Source organism: Phoenix dactylifera, chromosome 17, assembly GCF_009389715.1.
Source record: "Phoenix dactylifera cultivar Barhee BC4 chromosome 17, palm_55x_up_171113_PBpolish2nd_filt_p, whole genome shotgun sequence".
Classification (NCBI taxonomy): domain Eukaryota; kingdom Viridiplantae; phylum Streptophyta; class Magnoliopsida; order Arecales; family Arecaceae; genus Phoenix; species Phoenix dactylifera.
The window spans coordinates 8,700,379-8,723,424 of record NC_052408.1 but is presented as its reverse complement, the minus strand read 5'-3'; the positions used below and the strand labels follow the sequence as shown (position 1 = coordinate 8,723,424).

At 46.3% G+C, this 23,046-nt stretch overlaps 2 protein-coding genes across 3 annotated transcripts; one reads left to right on the top strand and one right to left on the bottom strand.

Moving 5' to 3' along the window:
- Positions 1-10,172: 10,172 nt before the first annotated feature.
- On the top strand, positions 10,173-17,455 carry LOC103699539 (vesicle transport protein GOT1-like). Of its 2 annotated transcripts, none has more exons than XM_039114883.1 (7): positions 10,173-10,414; positions 13,000-13,075; positions 16,111-16,202; positions 16,324-16,404; positions 16,483-16,580; positions 16,864-16,945; positions 17,078-17,455. In XM_039114883.1, exons 2-7 carry the CDS (start codon positions 13,045-13,047, stop codon positions 17,114-17,116), a joined length of 423 nt encoding a protein of 140 aa, XP_038970811.1. In that variant the 5' UTR covers positions 10,173-10,414; positions 13,000-13,044; the 3' UTR covers positions 17,117-17,455. The 2 variants fall into 2 exon arrangements, with proteins under 2 accessions (XP_038970811.1, XP_038970812.1); XM_039114884.1 differs by lacking the exon at positions 10,173-10,414 and adding an exon at positions 12,538-12,766.
- A 1,586-nt stretch (positions 17,456-19,041) lies between these two features.
- Positions 19,042-20,056, bottom strand: LOC103706404 (putative invertase inhibitor). Its single transcript, XM_008790493.4, has one exon. The coding sequence runs from the start codon at positions 19,775-19,777 to the stop codon at positions 19,211-19,213; it is 567 nt and encodes a 188-aa protein (XP_008788715.2). The 5' UTR covers positions 19,778-20,056; the 3' UTR covers positions 19,042-19,210.
- Between the last annotated feature and the right edge of the window lie 2,990 nt (positions 20,057-23,046).

Below are 23,046 nucleotides of genomic sequence, written 5' to 3'. Positions count from 1 at the left end.
TGACCAACAACGAGGCGGAGTACGAGGCCCTAGTCACGGGACTCAAACTCACCAAGGAGCTCGGCATCCGGCGCCTGAAGGTCTTCACCGACTCCCAGCTGGTGGTCGGGCAGGTCCGTGGGGAGTTCGAGGCCCGGAACCCGACCATGCAGAATTACGTCCGGAAGGTGCAAGCACTCATTCCCGACCTCGGCAGTGTCGACATCCAGCAGGTCCCAAGAAGTGAAAATGCCAGGGCCGACAGGTTGTCCCGCTTAGTGGGCGCAGACGCGCACAACTTGTCGAGGGCGATCTACCTGGAGACCCTGGATGCCCCGAGCATCGGCGAGGCTGGAGCGGTGATGGCGATTGATCCGGAGCCGTCTTGGATGGACCCGCTTGTCGCCTACCTCGCCGAAGGGATCCTCCCTGAAGACGAAGATCAAGCTCGGCGACTTGTTATGAAGTCCGCCCACTACGTATTCTATGAAGGGAGGCTGTATCGGACCTCGTTCACCGCCCCCCTCTTAAAGTGTCTCCGCCCCTCGGAAGCGGCCTACGTCCTCGGCGAAGTCCACGAAGGCGTTTGCGGATCACACTTGGGGGCTAGGTCCTTGGCGCACAAGATCATGAGGCAAGGCTATTATTGGCCTACCTTGTTGGAGGACAAAAAGGATCATGTACGGAAATGCGACGCCTGCCAGCGCCACGCCAACGTCCAGAGAGTCCCTTCTGTCCCCTTGGCACCAATCACTGCACCCTGGCCCTTCGCCCAGTGGGGAATGGATATCCTCGGACCATTCCCCGTCGCTTCAGCTCAGCGGAAATTTTTGATTGTTGCAATCGACTACTTCACCAAGTGGGTGGAGGCAGAGCCGCTGGCCACTATCACGGAGGCGCAAGTCCGGAAGTTCGTGAAGAAGAACATCATTGTCCGATTTGGAGTACCTCGGGTCCTCATCTCGGATAATGGCCGACAGTTCGACAACAAGCATTTCCGTGACTTCTGCGAGGAGTTCGGGATCGAGCATCGGTTCACATCTGTGTCGCATCCCCAAACCAACGGCGAGGCCGAGGTCACAAATCGGACAATCCTCCAAGGAATCAAAGCGCGAATCGGTCGGACGGGGCAAGCTTGGGTCGAAGAACTCGAGAATGTCCTTTGGGCGTATTGGACCACGCATCGGACCCCTACCGGGGAGACGCCTTTCAGCCTAACCTATGGCACGGAAGCCGTTGTCCCCGTGGAGCTCGGACTCCCCTCACCTCGGGTGGCCGCGCACCGACCCGAGGCCAATTCGGAGCAACTCCGAGGGAACCTGGATCTCTTGGAAGAAGCGAGGAAAATGGCGCAGGTTCGGATGGCGATGTATCAGCGGAGGGTGGCCCGATATTACAACTCCAAGGTCCGACCGAAGCTTTTCAGAATCGGAGATCTGGTGCTAAGGCGAGCTAAAGCATCTCAACCTGCGGAAGGTGGGAAGCTAGCGCCAAATTGGGAAGGCCCGTATAGGGTTCGCTGGGTAAACCGACCTGGCTCCTACCAGTTGGAGGCCCTAGATGGTCGAGAAATTCCAAGGAGCTGGAATTCCGCTAACCTGCGGATGTATTACCAGTAGAACGACAATGCCAGAAAGACAGTTCAAAAATGTATAACACTTTTCATTTCAATAATTTCTGGTTACAACGGCGTGCTCGTGTGATTACAAGGAATTCCCAGAGGGGAATTAGGGTGTAAAGAAAGTAAAGAAGAGGTGGAGACTCCGAGGAGCTGGAGATCTGGGATCCCGAAACCTCCATCCGAAGCGGCTGCAATCCCACCGGAAGTGGGTGCCTCCAACCGGAGGCGCCATCCACGCCTCACGAAAAAGACGAGGAGCCGCCGCAGACGAAGCTCCCGCTGCCTCCAGGGGAACGCCACCTCCAAGGGATATTCCGGTCCTCCCCAGTGTTAGGGGAGAGAAGGAATACAAGGGAGAAGAGCATATGGAGGCGCGGTCCCGGATCAAGCGCCTGGTGCGGAGCTCAATCGGGAGGCCGAACTTCAAGGAGGGGAGACGTGATCCCGGATGAAACGCCTAGAGCGGAGTTCCGCCGGAGAGAACCTCCTTGTTGATCCCAGATGAAACGGCTAGTTGGCGGAAGTCGCGAAGGGCGCGCCTCCCGTTCCTTCGGTAGGGGTCTCTCAACCATGCGCCGGAGAGGAGGCCCACGATCCATGGCAACCTGAACAGCTCCGGCTTGGCAGGCTCCATCGCACCTGCACCTATATTTATAGCCAAACTGCGGCCCCCCGGTCGTTCCGATGCGGGTGGCTCCAATAAATGCGGGCGCATTGAATCCGGAGCCGATCCGGCTCTCGAGGCGTATCTTCCCGCGATTTCCTAAGCGTTATTCTCCTTAATCGCATTCTTTGTGCAGGACACTCCGGGTGGCCTGTACCCCTAGGTCCACATATCTCCGCTCGCGCCCCAGGCCGCATCCGCCTCGAAGAACGCGCGTATCGCGGCCGCTTAACTGACACTCCTCGCAAGCAGCAACTGGCGATCCGATTTCCCAGGTAACCCCTTAATTAGCATTTAATGCCCATCTGGTGTTCCCCAGGCGACGCTTGGAGAGGAGGAGAAACACGATCGCAGCTAGCCACGGAGAAATCCCGTCGGGCGGCAAGCGACAGGCGCACGACCAGCGAGCGAAATTTCCCGAGGCTCGGCCCTCGGATGCCAGGCTAACCCGATGATCATCCCGGGAGCAGACTAGCCTGAAGCCCCGACCGGTCGCCTCGGCTTGCGCCAGTCTTGGCCGACCAACGAGCGGAATTTCCCGAGGCTCGGCCCTCGGATGCCAGGCTAACCCGATGATCATCCCGGGAGCAGACTAGCCTGAAGCCCCGACCGGTCGCCTCGGCTTGCGCCAGCCTTGGCCGACCAACGAGCGGAATTTTCCGAGGCTCGGCCCTCGGATGCCAGGCTACCCGATGATCATCCCGGGAGCAGACTAGCCTGAAGCCCCGACCGGTCGCCTCGGCTTGCGCCAGCCTTGGCCGACCAACGAGCGGAATTTCCTGAGGCCTGACAACCCTCGGATGCCAGGCTAACCCGATGATCATCCCGGGAGCAGACTAGCCTGAAGCCCCGACCGGTCGCCTCGGCTTGCGCCAGCCTTGGCCGACCAACGAGCGGAATTTCCCGAGGCTCGGCCCTCGGATGCCAGGCTACCCGATGATCATCCCGGGAGCAGACTAGCCTGAAGCCCCGACCGGTCGCCTCGGCTTGCGCCAGCCTTGGCCGACCAACGAGCGGAATTTTCCGAGGCTCGGCCCTCGGATGCCAGGCTAACCCGATGATCATCCCGGGAGCAGACTAGCCTGAAGCCCCGACCGGTCGCCTCGGCTTGCGCCAGCCTTGGCCGACCAACGAGCGGAATTTCCTGAGGCCTAACCCTCGGATGCCTGGCTTAGCGCCGGAAGAAGTTCCTGAGGCCTAACCCTCGGATGCCTGGCTTAGCGCCGGAAGAATTTCCTGAGGCCTAACCCTCGGATGCCTGGCTTAGTGCCAGAAGAAGTTCCTGAGGCCTAACCCTCGGATGCCTGGCCTAGCGCCGGAAGAATTTTCTGAGGCCTAACCCTCGGATGCCTGGCTTAGTGCCGGAAGAATTTCCTGAGGCCTAACCCTCGGATGCCTGGCTTAGTGCCGAAAGAATTTCTTGAGGCCTAACCCTCGGATGCCTGGCCTAGTGCCGGAAGAATTTCCTGAGGCCTAACCCTCGGATGCCCGGCTTAGCGCCGGAAGAAGTTCCTGAGGCCTAACCCTCAGATACCTGGCCTAGCACCAGAAGAATTTCAAGAGTCGGGAGTCAGCGAGATGCTACCAAGAGTTAAAAAGAGGAAGGACGAAAGTGAAATGAAGAAACTCTATTTGCATTAACTTTTATTGTTTCAGGGCCGAGACCCATACAACTTGGCAAAACGCCAACACACAAAGAAAAGAACAAAAATACAGAAGGTCAGCTTGGAGGAACCCTCGGGTCGGGAACGCCGGGCACGTCCGCAGGGGGTAGGGAGACGGTTGGAGAATCAGCAGGCAATAGCGCCGGAGGGGAGTCGAGAAGGGAGATCCCACTCAGGTCAATTTCGGGGTACTTAGCCGACACCCTTGCCAGGCCTTCCTCGAAGCCTAAGACAAAGGAGTCGGACCCCGCGTCCGACATGTCACGGACGAACTCGTCAGACTGACGATAGGCCTGTACCGCCTCCGACATATCACGGGTGAACTCGGCGGACTGACGATAAGCCTGTACCGCCTGACGCCCGATCTCCGCACTCTTCTCGGCCAGCGCCGCCTCTGCCCGCTCCATAATCTGAGCCTTCGCCTCCAAGACCTTCGCCACAATCCGGTCATCCGCCTCGGAGGAGACCCTCAGCAGATCAGCCTGAGCCTCCTTGTGCTTCGCCTCGGCAGCAATGCGAGCAGCCTCAGCCTCCTCCAGGCGCGAATGAAGCTCCTGGTCGCTCGCGCGGAACTTCTCCAAGGCCGACTCCAATTCGCCCAGCTTGGCTTCAAGAGACCGGGTTCGGTTGCGGGCGTTGTCGGCTGACCGCTGGGCCTTCTCCCACCTCTCCCGGTAGTCGGCAGCCTTCCGGGACTGCTTCTCGGCCCGCTCCTCCGCCTTCTTGATCTCGCCCTCGAGACCCGAGGCAACCTTGAGTTGCTCCTGAGCCTCCAACAGTTGCTTCTCGAGGGTGACGAAGCCGAGTGCCCGCTCTTCGGCCACCTGGAGCCTCATCTCGAGGTCCCTGGTCGTCCTCCCCGCCGCAGCCTGACCTCCCTCCTCTACTGCCTTCAGTTGGCTCTCGGCCCTCGCCAGAAGCCTCGCCTGTTCCTCGTAGCACTCCTCCAGGCGGATCATGTACTGGGCGAGCTAAGAGATAGAAAAAACGAGGGCGTCAGGCGGGGATCAACAGAGCCTATGAATGATGAAAGCGACCAAAAGAACACTCACCGACATGAGACAGACGCAGCTGGCAGCCCCAACGTCAGGGACCCTCATCTCCCGGACCCGCCTGCGGTCCTTCTCCAGCAGCACCGTCTCGATGAGGTTTCGGGCGCCGGCGAAAGTGAAGGCCGACCCCGACTTCTCCCCGGAGTCAGACGGTGGTTCTGCAGCCTTACCCTTACCCATCGCTTGGGGAAGAGTCATGCTGACCATGCTCGGGGCGGGGACCGCCCCTGGAATTGACAGGGTCCCGCTCGGCCGGGGCCTCGGCGCGTCCCTCCTCGTATCATCCGGAGCCGACCGAGTCGAAGGCTGGGCTGGTGACCGATCACGTCCGACCCGTCCATCTCGGGCGCGCCCGGGTGATGCCTCCGGAGAAACGGTAGTCTCGGCATCGGAGGGCTGATACAGCGTCAACTGCCGGTCCGCGCCCGCGGCGTCCCCCTGATCGGTGGGTCCGGACCCGTCTGTCGGCGTCGGAGTCGCCTGCCGGCGGGACTTCTTCGCCGGTGGGGCCCCGCTCGGAGGAGCTCGTTTCTTCCTCCGGACTGCTTCCAGTAGGGACGTCCTACCAATAGCCGTTGCCTTGTCCGACCGCATGACGTCGTCGATCTCTGCAAAAAGGACGAGGTTGTCGGAGGTTGAGAAACTGAAGGAAAGAACGAGACGAAAGAGGAGAAAAGAGCTAAAAAAGAAATGGTGGCGGGCTCACGGTCAGTGGGGACCGAGCTCAGACCGACGTTCACCAAGGTATCCTCGGAAATAAGGCGAGCCACCGGGGGGAGCCGGCCCTCGGCAACCAACCCCTTCAAGACGGCGACGCCATCGGATTCCTCCCTCGACAACCTCGATAGGCCAATCGGGGACTTCATCGGCGTCTCCCAGGTTGCCCTGATTCCCCAAGAGGGATCTACGTCAATGAAAAAGAAACGCTCCTTCCAGCCGTGAATGGAGGAAGGAGCCTCCTTGACGAGGCCGCACCCTCGCCGCGCCGCAAAGCACCACCACCCTCTGTCCTGGGGGTGGCCGTTCAGGCCGTAGCATTCCCAAAAGACATTCAGGGTGGCGGGAACCTCGTACATGCGGCAGAGAACCTGGAAGGCCGTCAGGGCGCGCCATGAGTTCGGCACCAGTTGCGTCGGCGCCACTCTTAAACCCCGAAGCACCTGCACAACTAAGTCCGAGGGGGGAAAGCGGAACCCGGCCTGAAGAATGCCCTCATTGATGGCAACCTTCCCTGGAGGAGGATGGGACATCCTCTCCTCAGGCCCCGGGAGCGTAACATTGCAGGCCTCGGGAAGGTGGTATCGAGCCACGAACCTATCTAGGTCTTCGGCGACTAGCTCCGACTTAATGCGGTCTGCTCTCACTTCGCCCATCCCTAATGGCCAGTGAATCTACGGTCAGGACGGGGTCAAGAAGGAGGAAAGGACCGGAACGACTGGAGTACACTAATACAAAAGGAGAAAGTGTGGAGAGCCTTAAATTGAAGAATGGGGCAACTCACCGGAAAAGAAGGAAGAACGGCTCCAAAAGCGTCAAAGGAGGAGCAAGCGAACAGTCCGACGGCAATGACGGCAGCGCAAAGGAGAAACTCGAAGATGTCTGTAAAGAGAAAGGCGGACGGAGGAGGGCCCCCGGTTAAATAGGCGGAATGGTGGGTGACGCCTCGGTGACGCCAGAGGACGCCTGGCTGCCGAAGGGTCGCTCGCGCCCCAAAGGCGAATCGACGCCATTAAGAAAGGATGTCCGCCGAAATCCTCAGACTGCCAGGTCAGCAACAACCGCCGTACGCCATAAAGAAGGCGGGGAGCTCGAAGCGCGCGCGCCTCTCCGAGGGATGGCGGCAATCTCGAAGCATCACTCCCTTCACCCGTTCCCCTTCTGGTTCCGGGCTCGGAAGTGGGGGGCTACTGTTACGGGGGAACTTAGCCACCATGCCCCACGTGACCGGCACGCGCGCCCAGAAAGACTACGGCAGCCCCTTGATCCAGCAATCCGACCCCGAGTCGGACATCTTCGTCTCCGCAGCTCGACCCCGAGTCGGCTGCCCCTTGATCCAGCAATCCGACCCCGAGTCGGACATCTTCGGCTCCGCAGCCCGACCCCGAGTCGGCTGCCCCTTGATCCAGCAATCCGACCCCGAGTCGGACATCTTCGGCTCCGCAGCCCGACCCCGAGTCGGCTGCCCCTTGATCCAGCAATCCGACCCCGAGTCGGACATCTTCGGCTCCGCAGCCCGACCCCGAGTCGGCTGCCCCTTGATCCAGCAATCCGACCCCGAGTCGGACATCTTCGTCTCCGCAGCCCGACCCCGAGTCGGACATCTCTCGACAACGACAGGCTATTCCCCAGAGGCACGCCGCAGCCTCCTGCTCCACTACTCTCTGCAACGGTTGTATCTGGCGCTGCTCCACGATCCCCTGTAACAGCCGTACAAGGCGGAGCTCCACTACGCCCTGTCATGGCCGTACCCAGCGCTGCCCCACAACGCCCTGTAACGGCCGTACCCAGCGCTGCCCCACGACGCCCTGTAACGGCCGTGTCAGTGGCAGCTCCATCGTGCCCCACGATGACGAACCCCCCTGAAAGACCCCCCAGCCTGGTATATATGCAGCTGGGAGGAGGAGGGGGGGGGGTAAGCGAGAACTTCCAGTGCATTCTCTTACTTGCTACTATTATCTCTCCTTCTCCTCCAATCTCCTCTGACTTGATCGTCGGAGGGCCCCCACTACCCCAGTGGTGGTGCGAGGCTTGCTTGCAGGTTTTCCGGTGGAAGGTGGAGCGCAATCAACACCAACCAAGGCAACTCAAACGGAACCCCGTTCACACCGCTGTGCCAATCATTCTCGGTTTGGACCACCAGCAACAGTGCATCCATCTCTAAATTGTTAATTTTATATGTACTAAATAGAATTTATTTTTATCTGAAACAAAGTGCAAGCTGGTTTGATTTTGATGCCCTCCATAAGCGGCAGCCTTTATATTGTAATAAAAAATTAATAAGAAAGTTAATTTTTATGATGTCGAGAAATACATTTCAAAAGTATGCAAATAATTTTTTTTAGTGCAAGATTTTAACAAGTATCATATACAATAGAAGTTCCTAAATAAGCTGCCTGACCATGACACCTCCATTTGATTTCTATCGAGCAAGCTCTATAGTTGGATTTTATCGATCCATCGAAAATGTTTTTTGAGAAATATATGTTGAAAGAGACACAGCTCTTCTTTTGTCTCTACTCTTGCTTCTGCTGTCTACATGAGTAATTGGGTTTTATCCGATATAATTAGCATAAATTGGTGAGCAATAGCTCTTCTTGAACTTGTGATTTTGATACAGAGAATTTTTCGGTTTAGCCACTTGGAGAGTGGAGATCTATGTGAGGGATTAAAAGTAGGATATCTCCCCATCTATTGTGGACCATAGCATGTTTGGTGTATTATTTCTTCGGTCCCTCCAACCCACATATGCTGTTGCCATCACCAACCCACTCATCTGATAATGCTACAAATGAAGTGAACCTGTCATGATGGTGCATTTGAGTAATGCAACTCTTTCCTCTTTTTGTGAAGTCAATGGATTCTCTCATGATTTCTATAGTGCCATTTTTCCAGCATTCATGTTGCTGATGATTTCAAGATTGAAATTGGAATCCAAGCAATCATTTGTAGAATCATGAGATAAAATCATTTTAGATGAGAGGATATCAATTGCCAAGGTATTTGTTGCTAATGATTCCAGTGTAACTACAGTTCTGAGGAGGCTAAAACAGGATCAGAATTTCATGTAGTTGTTGATGGATGGCTTTTCAAGAAATATTCTTGGGGAGGATTCAAAAAATAAAAGTCCAGCCACAATGTTCACTTTTCATATTTATGGCATAAATAAGAGTTGCGGAGGATTTGGCAAATGTTCAGAAAGAACAGAATCTTTTTCTCAAAGAGATTGAAATCACAAAACAGACATGAATCATCATAGACCCATGCATCATTCATCCAAAAACAAACATGGAAGGACAACTACTACAAACAGAAGCAACTATGACAACAATATCAACAACATATGATGCCATCAATGTAAGATCCCCATGTATTTTGTATGGCATAAATAATTTGCGAGAGTTTGTATAATCCAGGTATTGATTTGTTTCAACCTATTTCATTGGCATGTTCTTTAACTTGTGAAGGGGTTTTTTGAAGTCAATACCATCCCTTTAGCCATGTAATCTGTTTATTGAATATTCATGAATAACTCAATTACTTAGAATACTTTTGGAGTTCGTAGAATCATCAGTATGGTAAAGAACAAAACTATCAATCTGAGATTTTTTTTTTCTAATAATTCAAATACTGTCACCAGAATTTATAGGCTGTAGACAGCCGATACGAGGACCATTATTTCTTTGTTCGTAAACCTCCTTTTCCTTCTGTTATTGTCAAGAAATGCTTGCATGCTTATTCTGGTAGTACGAAGAAATATTATTGCATCCGAACTCGCCTTTGTTCAACCAGAATCTAAACATCGCGGTGTATGGACCGTACGCGATCGCGGTCTATGGACCGGAAGATATCGCGGTCAAGGGATCACCCAGAGATCGCGGTGTATAGACCAAACGCGATCGCGGTCTATGGACAAGAAGACATTGCTTTCAATGCAGCAGACATGGCGGTCTATGGACAGCGAGATCCGGTCTGTGGACTGTACGGGATCGTGGTCTGTGAACGGGACAAAATAGCGGTCCATGGTTCTATGGACATGGTCCATGGACCGGACAAAAATCGCGGTCGATGGTTCGATGGACCGTACGCGATCTATGGACCGGACGAGATCGCTGTCGATGGACCTGAAGATATCATGGTCTATAGACCGTACGCGATCGTGGACCGTACAAAATCGCTGTCTATGGACCGGGCGAGATATGGACATTGCGGGCTACGGAGCGTACGTGGTCGACCTTTGCGCTCGCGATCTATGGACCGGAAGACCGCCTTCGGATCAGAAGATATTGCGGTCTATGGACCGGACGAATTAGCGGTCTATGGACCGTACGCTATTTGGGCCATGGGACGTATGCGATCCCGGTCTATGGACAGGACCGACCGCGATCTATAGACCAATTTAATTTGCTCCACATGAAACCCGATTTTCCATTTCCATTAGTACAACTGTACAAAGAACCTGGGTCTTGACTCTTGAGGCGGTTAATAACAGCGATCCCGAAAACCCACGAAATTAAAAGCGTCTCTCCTCGCCTCTCATATCTTCTTCCACTCGCCCTCGCAAGCCGATCTCCATTCCCGACGCGGTGGTCACTTAGTTTCCCGCCCATCCGCCTCCAGCCTCTAAAAATACCGTTCGAATTCCTTGCCCAAGAAATCTTCCTCGCTCTCTCTTCCTCCCCGCCCCCCTTCCCTCCCTCTCGAGGCTCATCGAAAGGTATCAATCTCTATCTTCTCGGTTCATATTCGTGTCACAGTCACCGGACAATTGCTCTTTCGTTCTTTCGCGGGATTTCCGGTTCTTGATCAATTCTTTGTGGATTCCTGTGTCTATTGAGGTTGTCGTCATGGAAATCCGTCGATTTCTTGGTCAGTGTTCTAATTTGGGAGATCAGTAGGATCTCCAGTTGCTGATTTCTTCTTAGTTTTCGTGTTTCTTTTAATTGGCAATTTTGTTCGCCCCGATTTCGTTGGGTAGGAATTCTTGTGACTTTTTTTTTTGTTTTGTTTCCATTTTAATCTGCGAATTTTAAGAAAGAAGGTTAGTTTTCCAAGAGTTTGATGTGATCCTGTTGTGTTTCGCATGTTCTAGGTCAAGAGAGCGATTGGATGTCTTCTTGGTTTCTAAACTAACAAAGCTGGTTTTTTTTTTGTGTGTGTGTGTATAATAATTGTTCCTCATGTTCTGATTGTGCTACAGATCTTTGAAACCCTAATTGCTTGTCCCATTTCTTTTTAGATTTGTATATGAACTTCTAATCTTAGGCTGCATCAATAGTTATGAATGGAGAACTTTCATGTGGAGCTTAATTCTTAACTGTTGGGTGACTTCTTGTGAGAGGCTGCTCGTTGCTTGTAATTCACCCCCCCCCCCCCCCCCCCCCCCCCCTCTCTCTCGAAACCATTTGTGTCAGCTTCACTTGCACACCATCTTCCCCTTTGTTGTCTCCCTTAAATAATTCAGAAGATGAGCGGTCAAACCTTTCCTTGGGAAACAGTTAGGACACCATCTTGATCTGTAAGTTACCATGTAAACTAAAAGGGGCTTCAGTTTGATAGTCATCAAAATATTGAATTCTGGAGCAAGAGGTGGCGAGGGATCTAAAGAAAGGAGTACAATGATAACCTAGTGGTAGTCACACAAATAATGTCATATATACAGAAGTCACCCGATAAGGAATCTGTTGTTAGTAATTAGGTGCACCATCCCAGCAGTGTATGTTCAGTCATGCAAATGTGAGATCAGTATATATGGACATGTTGGTGATGCCTATTGTTAGTGCACCTGAGTTTTATTGACCTCTATCTTCTGAATGAACTAATAATTAGATAATCTGAGGAGAGCAAAAACACTTGAAGATAAAATTCAGATGAAAGCTTCATATATTTTTATTTTAGATTATTAATATACATTCAGAATTACTTTATCTGTACTCTTTTATTCTATCCTACAGTACTGAGATAGCACTGAATTTGTCAAAAAATGAACAGCATCTTTTTCTTATCTCATTCAACCGTGTTGTCTCCTTTTTTTATGATGCTTGTTAAATGCATTTTAAGATCCCTGAGCAGAAACTAGTTGACCCAAGAAAGCATTATTAGTTAGTTCCAAGCCAACTGACCTTACCTTTAGGCAAACTAGGTGAAAGTCAAACATCTGAGTATTTGCCTAAGCAGGTTAACTCACTTAGGCACCTAAGCATTTTTCAAAGTGGGGCCTAAGCTTCTTTGGAACTTACCTGGGTCACCTAGGCAAGGCAAACCAGCATAACCTTGAAAAAGAAATTAAATTCTAGATCATCATTGAAAATCAATCTTAGAACACTAAAGATGAGATCTGAGAGCTTTAATATATAATGTTCTTCACCTTGTTCATACTGGACAGTGTGAAGTATGACAAAGAGGACAATAATGTGTATGATGATCGAATATGTAGGTTTCTGAAGATTCAATAAGAGAGGTCATGTTGCCATAAGGCACTCAACATTTAATTGGGGAGAATTTATTTGCTTCTTCTTCTATTTCCACTATTATTCTCCCATTTCCTTGTGCTACTTGTTGGTTCATGCATTGCACATGCACAAGCAAAATCGATAGTTTAACATAAAAAAATTCCCATAAACTTCCCCATAAAAAATGCTACTTGTTAGTTGAAGCAACATCTCAGCTAGTTTATAAATAAATTTCTTTCAACTTCTGTAACCAAGACCTGGGTTTTGTAATTCTCATATCAAAACATACAGTTTATTTCTACTTTTTCCTTTTTATGTGTGCATATGCTACCTATATACAATCTTTATTTTATCAATTAGTATGTTAACAGAATATAAATTACCACACATGGCTAACATGTAGAAAAACAAATTTTCTTTTTAATAATGTGCACGTGCATGCATGCATGTGTATGAGATAGAAAATGCTAACAAGTACACCTTTACTTCTCTTGTGCTCCACAATGTTTTGGAGAAGAAAAAAAAGTGAAGGACAAAGGTACAAGAGGGATGTGCATATTATAACCTATGGAAAAACTAAGCTGTCGTGACTTAGCAACCGCCTACTGATAAAGTAGGTAAGGGTTTCAAATCTGATTAAGACATCTAGTTGACAGGATTATTTTTGAACTTTAGTTGTTGCAAGAAACTTGACATTCCACTCATGCTGAACATTTCTTGAGAAAGATTTCAACTTGTTATTGTTAAATTTCTTTACAAATTTTTGGTTTTTATAATTTAGTGTTCTTTATGCTGGTGAGCATTGATGAATTGCACGTAATAACATTCTTACACATTATTGCTGTTGCAGGTTTTTGCCTATAAGCATCTTGGTCTGTGTCCCTGGCCTGGTACAATGGTTTCCTTTGAGATGAATGATCGTAAAAGTATGAATTCTGTGCCTAATGCATGTCATAGTTTATTCTTTCTGTCACATGCTTGTAGGTGGTGTAATTTATTCATGATTTATAATCATTCCATCTTTTTCCTTATTTTGCTACAACTCACATACCCACTGTACGTCTTAATAAAAATTGTTTTCAAGACTTTAGACCAGCTGGAAGGAAATAATTTATGCGTAATTAATTATGATGATATGTTTCCCTTATTAATTGTTACTTTCTGTTATAATGACCATTATAACAGCCAATATTTTAATATCCATATATACCCAGTCTGGGCTGAAATGTCTATGTATGGCTGTTATTTCTGCTATAATGGTGAGCTCTATTATTTGGGGATATTGGTGTTATAGAAACCTTGTGTTGCACATCTTGTTCCTGCTTCTCTGTCATTCAATAAGGTGGTTCATCTTGAGGTGAGGCATTTGCTCCACATACAAAATTCTTCAGGTCATCTTGTTTTTGAGTTTAAAGGAGTTGAAGAAATCTTCTGAAACAAACACTGTACCACCGGGCCTCCTAATCCATTGATTTCCAGATCAGCTTGGTACATCAGAGTTAGTAAGAGTTGCAAGGAAGGATGTAAAATATTTAAGATAGGTTAGGAAGGATGTAAAATATTTAAGATAGGTTAGGAAGGATGCAAAACTTACATTCTCATGATCTCTCATGTTCCACAAGTAAGTGAATAATGCAAGCAATTTTATTTCTACGCATAAAAGGGATTCAACTCATGAATATTAATGTCAGCTGCAATAGTAGACAGTCCAGAGAAACCAGAGTGCACACCTTGAATTTAATATTCACGTCAAAAGAGCAGTGCTAGTGAATGGCCTGCTTCAGGACAATATACTGTCTCAGCTACCCCTACATTGCTGCCCTTGTCCAATCCATTAGTTACGAAGAACTTTTCTCTTTTTAATTACCTGTATCTAAAACTAACCTTCTTGACTAACATATCTGTACAAACAAACTAAACGAGTCCTTTTCTCCAAGATATCATCCCTTTGGAGGAAGTCTGCTTGATGCCTACCTATTGTCCTAAAACTAGCAATACTTAGTGAAGAACATGCAATATTTTGAAGATAAGGAAGTATGTACATAGATCTGCTTAGCCTTCCATTTTGTATATTTATATCCGTTGTTTGCAACATGGGGACCAAAATGTTGGAAGACATCTTAGATGCATCTATCCAGAAGCCCAACAATCTTCTGATTTCAAGCCTTTTGGAATGTTGTCTCTTCTCTCTTACCTTCCTCTTAATGCTGTAACTCCTCTTTTCATCTGTACTCTCTTGTAATTATCTCTCCTTAATAAGTTGGGATGGGCTTTTGCCCTCCCCTTCCCCTAAAAAAGGCAATCCTGACAGACTGGCATAGTTCTAATTACATCTCCTGATCTTGGTGGTTGTCATTTTTGATCTGTTTAATTGCTTTAAAATATGTTGGCACTCCTTGTAGAATGTTCATGTGAAAGGCTTTTGCCGTACAAAATTGCTTTTGGGAATTGTAAAACAACCATTTTATATGCATCATTTGAGGACCTAAATAGATTTAGATTTAAGGTTAAATGTAGCTTAAGAGTTTGCTTATAATGTTTGCCCTTTGACACCCCTCTTCTCATACATTAGAAAAATTTTGCGGATTGTAATCTTCAGGCAAAATTGAGAGAGCTTGCATCTTATTTATGTGCCTAACAGTCATGTCAATATATTTAATAAGCCTCATTTCATTATGAAGTGTTTACTAGTAATGCTTGTCTCTAATAGCTGTGCTCCGCTCCCCCTGTTAACCTAATTTATCAGATAATTTTCGGATTATAATCTTCAGGTAAAATTGAAAGATCTCCCTTATTGTTATGTGTTTGACAGTCATGTTAATAGGTTTGGTAAGCCACATTCAGTATGGAGTATTCTATGCAATGATGTTTGAGGGAGCTTGCCTCCTTGTTATGTGTCTGACAGTCATGTCAATTGCTTTAATAATCCTCATTTAGTATGGAGTGCCTTGCATTTTGGTGGTTGAACCTTTTCAATATATTAAGCCAAGTTCTGGGTAGTGTAAAAAGGGCAACAAGCGGATGCATCATTTAATACTTTTTAGATATACGTTGAGTCTTAATATGATAGAAAACCTTCTCATTCCGAAATTCTTATCTTAATAGAAAAGCAAAAGAGTGGAACTAGGGTATAGGCTTCATATTTCCTTTAGAGGTTTTTCACATGCCTGTCTACCCTATACAAATGGTTTTGTGTCCATGAGTGCAGACATCACTTTAAGCTCTATATTCAGCTAAGGAATGGAGCCAGAACTAGGGAGAAGTAGGAGGATTGGAGAGGGTGTTCATTGTGTAATCCAAAGATTTTGCTGATATCACATATCATCTTTTAAATGGCTTGCAGCATAAACAGAACTGCAAGCTTCAAATTCAGCGAGGAGGTGAATCTAGGGATACTCATTATTTCAATCGAGATTTTCTTCATTATCAAAGGTCACCTTTCAAATGGCTCGCAGCTATGTGGTTGGGTACTCAAGTTAAACTCAATAAACATGCATGTACCTCCTGGTGTATAGTATGCCATTACAAATGCATCTCTGATTCATGTACAAGATATCTGATGATTATCATAGTTGGGCATCCAAAAGGCCCTGTAGTATGTGGACCTATCTGTGCTATCTTAACTTTAATATCTTATAGGTATATATTTAGAACTAAAGAATTACAATGTCCTAAATACATTGGAAAAAAATGGTTTGCGCGCTTAGAACCAAAAATAGCTGTTACAATATTTTGTTCTGGATGTCTATTTTTTTCTTATTTAATAAATGCGAAACCCATCTGGGTTCCTTAAGTTGTACTTCCATGCCATTTATAAGATCGAATTTAAAGAGTTCCTTTTTTTTGGTTTTTAATTAAGAGAGACAGTTTGATACTATAAGATCATCTATTATTGTATGCTCATGATGTTTAAAGGATTAGCTGCAGCTGTCTCCTAACCTTGAGTTTGCATATGAAACAGAGATTGGACTAGGACTGACAGGGTTTGGTATATTGTTTTCATTTTTGGGAATCATTTTCGTCTTTGACAAGGGACTGCTAGCAATGGGGAATGTAAGTTTTATCCTCATCTATTTTCATGCATTCTATTTTATTTTTCTAGTATTGTTTTCCCTGGTGAATTGATACAGTGCATTCACAACCATCGGGTATTTTTTTCCGTGGGCTGTATCAGATTCTCTTCCTGTCAGGTGTCATGTTAACCATTGGACTGAAATCCACCATGCAATTCTTCACCAAGCCGAAAAACTACAAGGTTTTTGCTTGTAACATGAGTCAACTTATCATTTCACAAACCATTTTGTTTCAACTTAAATGAATACTGATTTGACAGGGCACAATCTCATTCGGATTTGGTTTCTTTCTGGTCCTGATTGGGTGGCCTGTCTTTGGCATGATCTTTGAGTCCTATGGTTTCATTGTTCTCTTCAGGTTAGTATATTCTTCTGCCTCCTCTTTGAGCATGGATGACGTCATAGGTATTAGCATTGAAAAATTAGGCAATGCCACTCTTTTCTTTCAACTCTTGAGCTTTGCTAGGTAGCTGGTGAATATGGAGCCCGCTTCTCTGATGTTACATGTGGATGGTGTTTAACTGACCAGAGTTTATGTTGATGGCTGGACACCACCACCTGATGCTTTTTTCTATTTCTTTTTCTTTTTTCTTTTTAATTAACTTTGTTACTCTGGAGTGCTGATTTGGTTTGTCTGGCAGCGGCTTCTGGCCTACTCTTGCAGTTTTTTTGCAGAGAATTCCTGTGCTTGGCTGGCTATTCCAACAACCTTTTGTGACATCGGTAAGATGATGTCTCCACATGCTTTCACCCTGGGAACTTACCTTTTGGGGTTGCTGTTTGTATCCAAGCTTGTTTATTTTTGAAAGTTTGGCCAACCATTTCTGTTATTTGTCTTTGTTTCTTGCCCTGCAGTTCCTTGATCGCTATAGAGGCAAACGTGTACCCGTGTAACAATGATCTTGTTGCAACACAAAGTTCTTTGTAAGATAGCAGTCAACGTTAGCTGTTAGACTATTGATTTTGTTGAACTCTTAACATGCTATGTGCAGTATCCTGCCGCAAGTGGGTTATGTTGATCACTTGGCATTTTCATTCTTTGTAAGATAGCCTATCTGTTGGGCGTCAAATATCATACAGAATTTTTTACATGCCGCTCCTATCAGCTACTCACTGATATTTGCTTTTGCGGCTTTGATTGTAACTGCTTGACATCTTCCTGCTTCACCCAGGAGATGGTTAAATCAGAGAAATGTCACAATATTTGCTTCATAATCGGTGGTTGTGCTTAAACGGGTGTGTATATGTGGATAAATGTTGCAATATTGTTGGCCTTCATAATTGGTGGTTGTGCTTAAACTGGTGAGTAGCTGGTATCTTCTTTAATTTAGGAAGATACGTAAGGAGGTGCAGTTATTAGCCAAGGTGACCAGGTAATGGCCCTATGGTGTATATAATTTCCCTCACGGGAAGAGGAGAGATTTGTCAAAGTTTGTGCGCAAAACAATATGTGTCTGTAAGTTGGATATGAAAAACAAATCTTAATTAATGATTACCGACAAAAATGGTTACTCGCTAAATGTTTGTTTTTTGGTCGCGCTTCAGGAAAGTTACCAATGCTTTTACCACGGAAAGCAAATAGAAGAAACTCCCTGGTTGCTTGTTTCTGCTGCCTTACTTTACTGAAAGGTCTAACATTGGAGCCCTTGTTGAAGCATTGCTTGATGTTTCTTTTTTCCATAAGGGGGGAAGTCTAATGGTTTGCTGTTGCAATGAACTATGATACTCTCATTGCCTTTTCATGTGCGCTATAAAATAATGTGCTAGATCCTAATTGATAAATAGCATGGTGTCGTACCCTTGTCTTCATGATGGTATTGTTCCTAGAGCAGCATCTTTACATGCAAGGTCTATGGGCCCTCCTCTTGTTAGTGCATGCTATATAAAATGGATATCTTATGTCTGTCTTGTTTCGTTGATGAGATGAGCCCCACAAGTCATGCCTCCGTGGAGATCACGCATCCCGACTCATCTTTTTGTGGTATCTCCGACCAGCCAGAGACCGTGGGTTCCGCGCATGCAGTTTTCTTTACTCGCACTCCATGGTCCACGAACAACGCTTGAGAGCAGACCACTCTTGATTGGTTGGAAAGTTTTCAAAGCAGAAGCTACCCCTAAATCCACCCGACGGCTGGTGCTTTCAGAAGAATTTGTGGCGGGACCCACGATAAGAGTTCCATCAATGTGCTCTCAGATGGTCAGCTAAGAGGTCTAATATTTTACCTGACATGCAACAGCACAAAAGTCAACCACACTTGGTTTATTGGAGGTGGGGTGAGGGGATTGGTAGTAAGGCAGAGAGAGAGAGCACCAACCATCACCAACAAATGTGTAAATAAAAAAATTCCATGCAGCATCCCATGATATCTTTTTATTTCCTCCCCTTAAAGGCAGCGTCTAAGAGTATTATTGTTAGTAAACCGGGAACAAAACAGGACTACATCATTCTTCTGAGAGCCAATGATCCAATTGGCAACCTGACTGGCTTCCATGTATGCGTGAGAAAACTAGAACTTTGCCAAAATTTCGAAGCATGATACGGCAGCGAGACGGCAATCTCTAATGAAGGGTTGGGCAGAAGTAATTAAACTTGGAGATGAAGCATACAATTTTGTAGGGCTTCGTACAGGCAGATTGTTACACCGTTTGCTATCCATTGAATTATGTACGTAGTATCTTGGAATAGGCATTCCATCAACAGTTCCGATTGTGGTGTGAAAAATATGATATAAGAAGTAAAAAAAAAAAGGTGCCAGCGAACCTTCCTAGGAGGATTGTTGGGTAAACCATCCGTCCTTATCATCCAATTAAACAAAATAAGAAGAATATATACCACAATATAATTATATTTCTAGGAAAGAAGCCATCGTAAGGAACTTGATTCTAGGCCATCTTATTGCGGTATAAACAATTACATCTTTCTATATCCTCTTAGTTTATCCTCACATAATTATCGAAGATAGGACGATTATAATATGAATGGAACAGTCACCCGAGGAGGGCGGTGATGCCCAGGGCAATGACGGCGAGCCCGAACACGTCCTTGTTCTCCTCCATCAACGGCGACTTGATATTCCCATCTTGGAAGCTATCCTCGCAGTTGCCGGGGGCGTCTACTGCACTACTAATCCGTATATTGGCATCCTTGTACTGGCCGGACTTTATCGCCTTCATGGAGTCCTTGAGGTCGGATATTGAATCCGAATATACATCCGTGCAGGTCAGCAAGCAATTCTTCATGTAGCCTTCCATCGGTTTCGCCTTCAAAAGCTTCTTCACCATAGACTTGGCATGCATCGTTTTGGCCTTGGACAGCTTCACTGCAACGATCGCTAGTCCTCGCACGTCGGAGTGATGGCTCTTGGGCACCGATGCAAGGGATTCTACACACAGAGTGTAGTTAAGGTTGGGATCGCCCTTCGCGCAGCGCTTGCAGGTCTTGAGAATTATATCGGGGTGGGTGGCGGCCACCATCGGAGAATTGGTTTGGTTGAGGAGGAGGAAGAAGAAGAAGAGGGAGAGGAGAAAGGAGGTGAATTGAATCATGGTTGACATGGTGTGTATGAAGCCTATTTTGTTTTCTCTCTATGCATGTATCCAAGTCTATTGCATGGAATATTGGCCAGAGAGAGCGAGGAGAACAAGGAATATGTGAGGGAGAGGAAGAGGAGCAATTAAAAAGTGATGATAGGCTCAAATGGCATGAGGTTGGGGAGAGTGGTGAGATACGGATGGGTGTCGGCAGCGATCTAGAATGGGAGTGGGGATTTCTCCCTCCCTATGGTCTGTGATCCTTCTGATTTGAGCCGTCCAATTAATGAGTTTGGTGTCACATGATGTGCTTCCATATAGATGCTTTAATTAGAAGGGAGAGAAGGGCTCCTAAGCGTAGACTTCAGGAAATCAATATAGAGGAGTCTTCGTCAAGTGTGCAAGCAAAGTAATTATGTTTCTAAGGTGTGGTAGGTTTGGGAGCTGAAGTTTATTTGGGAGAAAGATATCCAATGAGTTGCACGCTAGAAAGATAGTAACCACTCAAGAGGGTAGTAGTGGAGCAATCTTACGTTTTTAGAAGACTTAGGTCGCCTTTACTCAAATTGGTTCTTGATTTTAGGTATTACCCAAAAGCCGTCAGTGGAATGGGTAATGATCCATATATCAAAGTCCAAGTAGTTGGAGTTGGAACGTAAGGTGAAGGAGGCTACGTCCAAGTGGTAGAACTTCTGACAACGATATTGGTCCCACTTATAGTGTTTGAATATAATTATTTTTATGATCTTGGACATATCTATGATATTACAAAAAATATTCTTTGCCTGTCGTATTTGTCTTGATGTATATTTGGAGTGCCTTTTAAAATCACAACTTGGGGGGAAGAAAGCCGCATTACCCAGAAGAAGATATTGATGGATGTAGATGAGATCTCTGTAGATTTTCGCTAGATCTTGGTGAGAATCCAGGGCATCTTGAGAAGATCTTCGATGGATCTCGAGATCTCAGATGGCTTACGAGGTTTGCAAATGGGCTGGTTGGGCCTTGTCAGGTCCATCCAATACTTAAGCCCCGTTGGTTATTAAGGCTGGGCCGAGTCAAACATATGCCAGCCTCACCTAAGAGAATAGGTTCGAGTTGGGTCGAGTCTAGGTCTTTGTATAAAGCAAAGTTCTTCCTCTTCCGATCTTGTTCCTTTGAAAGGAAATGCGAGCGATGCCTCATTGCGCTTGACGTAGGGCACGCTGATATTCTAACTAGGAAAAAAGTCGCGATGCGAGACACGGCTTTTTTCTTTTTTTTTTGAAAGCAGGCAAGGTGAATGGGAACTGAATCAAGTGATACATTTGCATCTGAGTCGGAAAGCTCATCGAAGCCCACCGGCCTGAACCTTTGGGTAGGCTTCGTAGGATCAACAACCATAGCTGCACGGACTCTTCAAGACTAAAGAGACTCGGCTTCCTCTTCATCAAGTCACGAAAATATCAACACAAACCCTTTTGTTTGCCAAAATAGGAGCTTGACCTCAAATATCAGAATGAATTATCATTACGGTTCGGCGGTAAAAGTAGGACAGACCCATTTTCGTGGGTCAACAAGACAAGCGAGTGGAGGACGAAAGAAAGACGTTTTCGATGTCAGCATTCTCAATTCTGATATCTCCAGGTGTTGTCACCAAAAACCTTCCCCGATGGACAGAACGTCCCGCTACTGACACTTGAAAAAGCAGCTTTCAAGGTCTCGTCTGCCGCCGCGTTTCTCGGTCCTTTTCTTTTAGTGCTTCGACCTGTAAGATATAAACACTTAATCTTTCATTTTATCTCTAAAGGAAACTAAGTGATAAAATGAATAAAAAGTGGATAACTAAGAATATAGTGTTAATGTGAGTAGCACCATTAATAGCATTGACAATTATATGATTAATGCTAATTGCGTTTTTCACATGAAATGAAATAATATCCTCAGTACACAACCTATAGAGGTTGAATCATTGAACTTTGGTTTGGATGGTATGACTTCTTGCTTTCAATTCGGTAGAGTATTAATGTTCATTTCAGCCTTGATTATATGCCAAGCCGTGGTCCCACGAGCATGGACTTGGTTTGTCAAGAGGCTTGGGCTTTGTTAGGGTAGAAGGTGAAAGAAAAAAAGAAAGAAATAAAGATAGATCGACAGATAGAAGGGGCTAGAAATTTCAAGATTATAGAAGTTGAGTAACCTGGATTGGACCGAACTAGTCTAGATAGAAAAATTATGACCTACGCCCAGCTTGGTTCATTAAATAGGCCATGTTTTATACCCAAACATGAACCAGTGATCTAAAAAAATGGGTTAAATTGGGCATAATTAGGCCAGTTCATGAGTTGACGCAACTCGTTTGGGTGCTAGTTTTGACAAGAAACCAATGGATCTTTGTAAGGATTTGGTGGATTATTGTGAATCTTGCCAATATAATGATTGACGGTTGTAGCAATATTTACTAAGTGAATTCTAGATAAGTTGGTTCGATACTGGATTTGCTTCAGGTTCAAAGTGAAATTTAGTAAGCCTCATTGAATATGACACGGCGATCACTTGGGATAAAAGGTTCTGGGTTGAATTTTCAACCAAAATTACAAAGTGAATGGCTTTAATATTTTGCCTATATGGTGCTTGGATGGATATGTATTCTTAGTTTCTTGCATGAATTACAATATCTTGGGACAAATCTTTGTTCACGGAAAAGTGGACAGGTCTTTCTTCACGTAAAAGTTTAATATTTTCTCACCAAAAATTATATGACAGGAGTTCTTTTATTTGTCCGAGTTAAGTCCTCCTGCCACATAATCAAACAACGTCTTTGTACGTACCAAATACTAAAATATCAAATATTCCAACCCATTGCACCATATATATCAAAAAACACAGGACTGGAATGGAACCAATTAGAAGGTTGTGATGAGTCCAATGGTGTATATGAATCCAACAACACATTTCGTTTCCTCATGTAGCATGCAGCTTACAACCGATCATAGCATTTGTTCATGAACCTAAATATTTAGTGATTTATTTTCAAATGCATCATATGGTTAGGTCGATATCATGTCCCTGTTCAAGAACCAAATCGCCGAAGGTTTTGCTTCCTAAAACTTGATATATGCACACAACCTATTCAAGCTTATCATCGATGTGCATGAACTCAAATCACTTTGTGGGTTCAATCTGGGCTTGGCCAAAAGGTCAAAAGGGAGTCTAGATTCTTAAACTAACCTTCTTTGATTTTTTTCAGATTAATCAGATCCTCTGTATGCATACTTGACCTAACTAGGGTTTGGCTCTCAATCTAAGACACA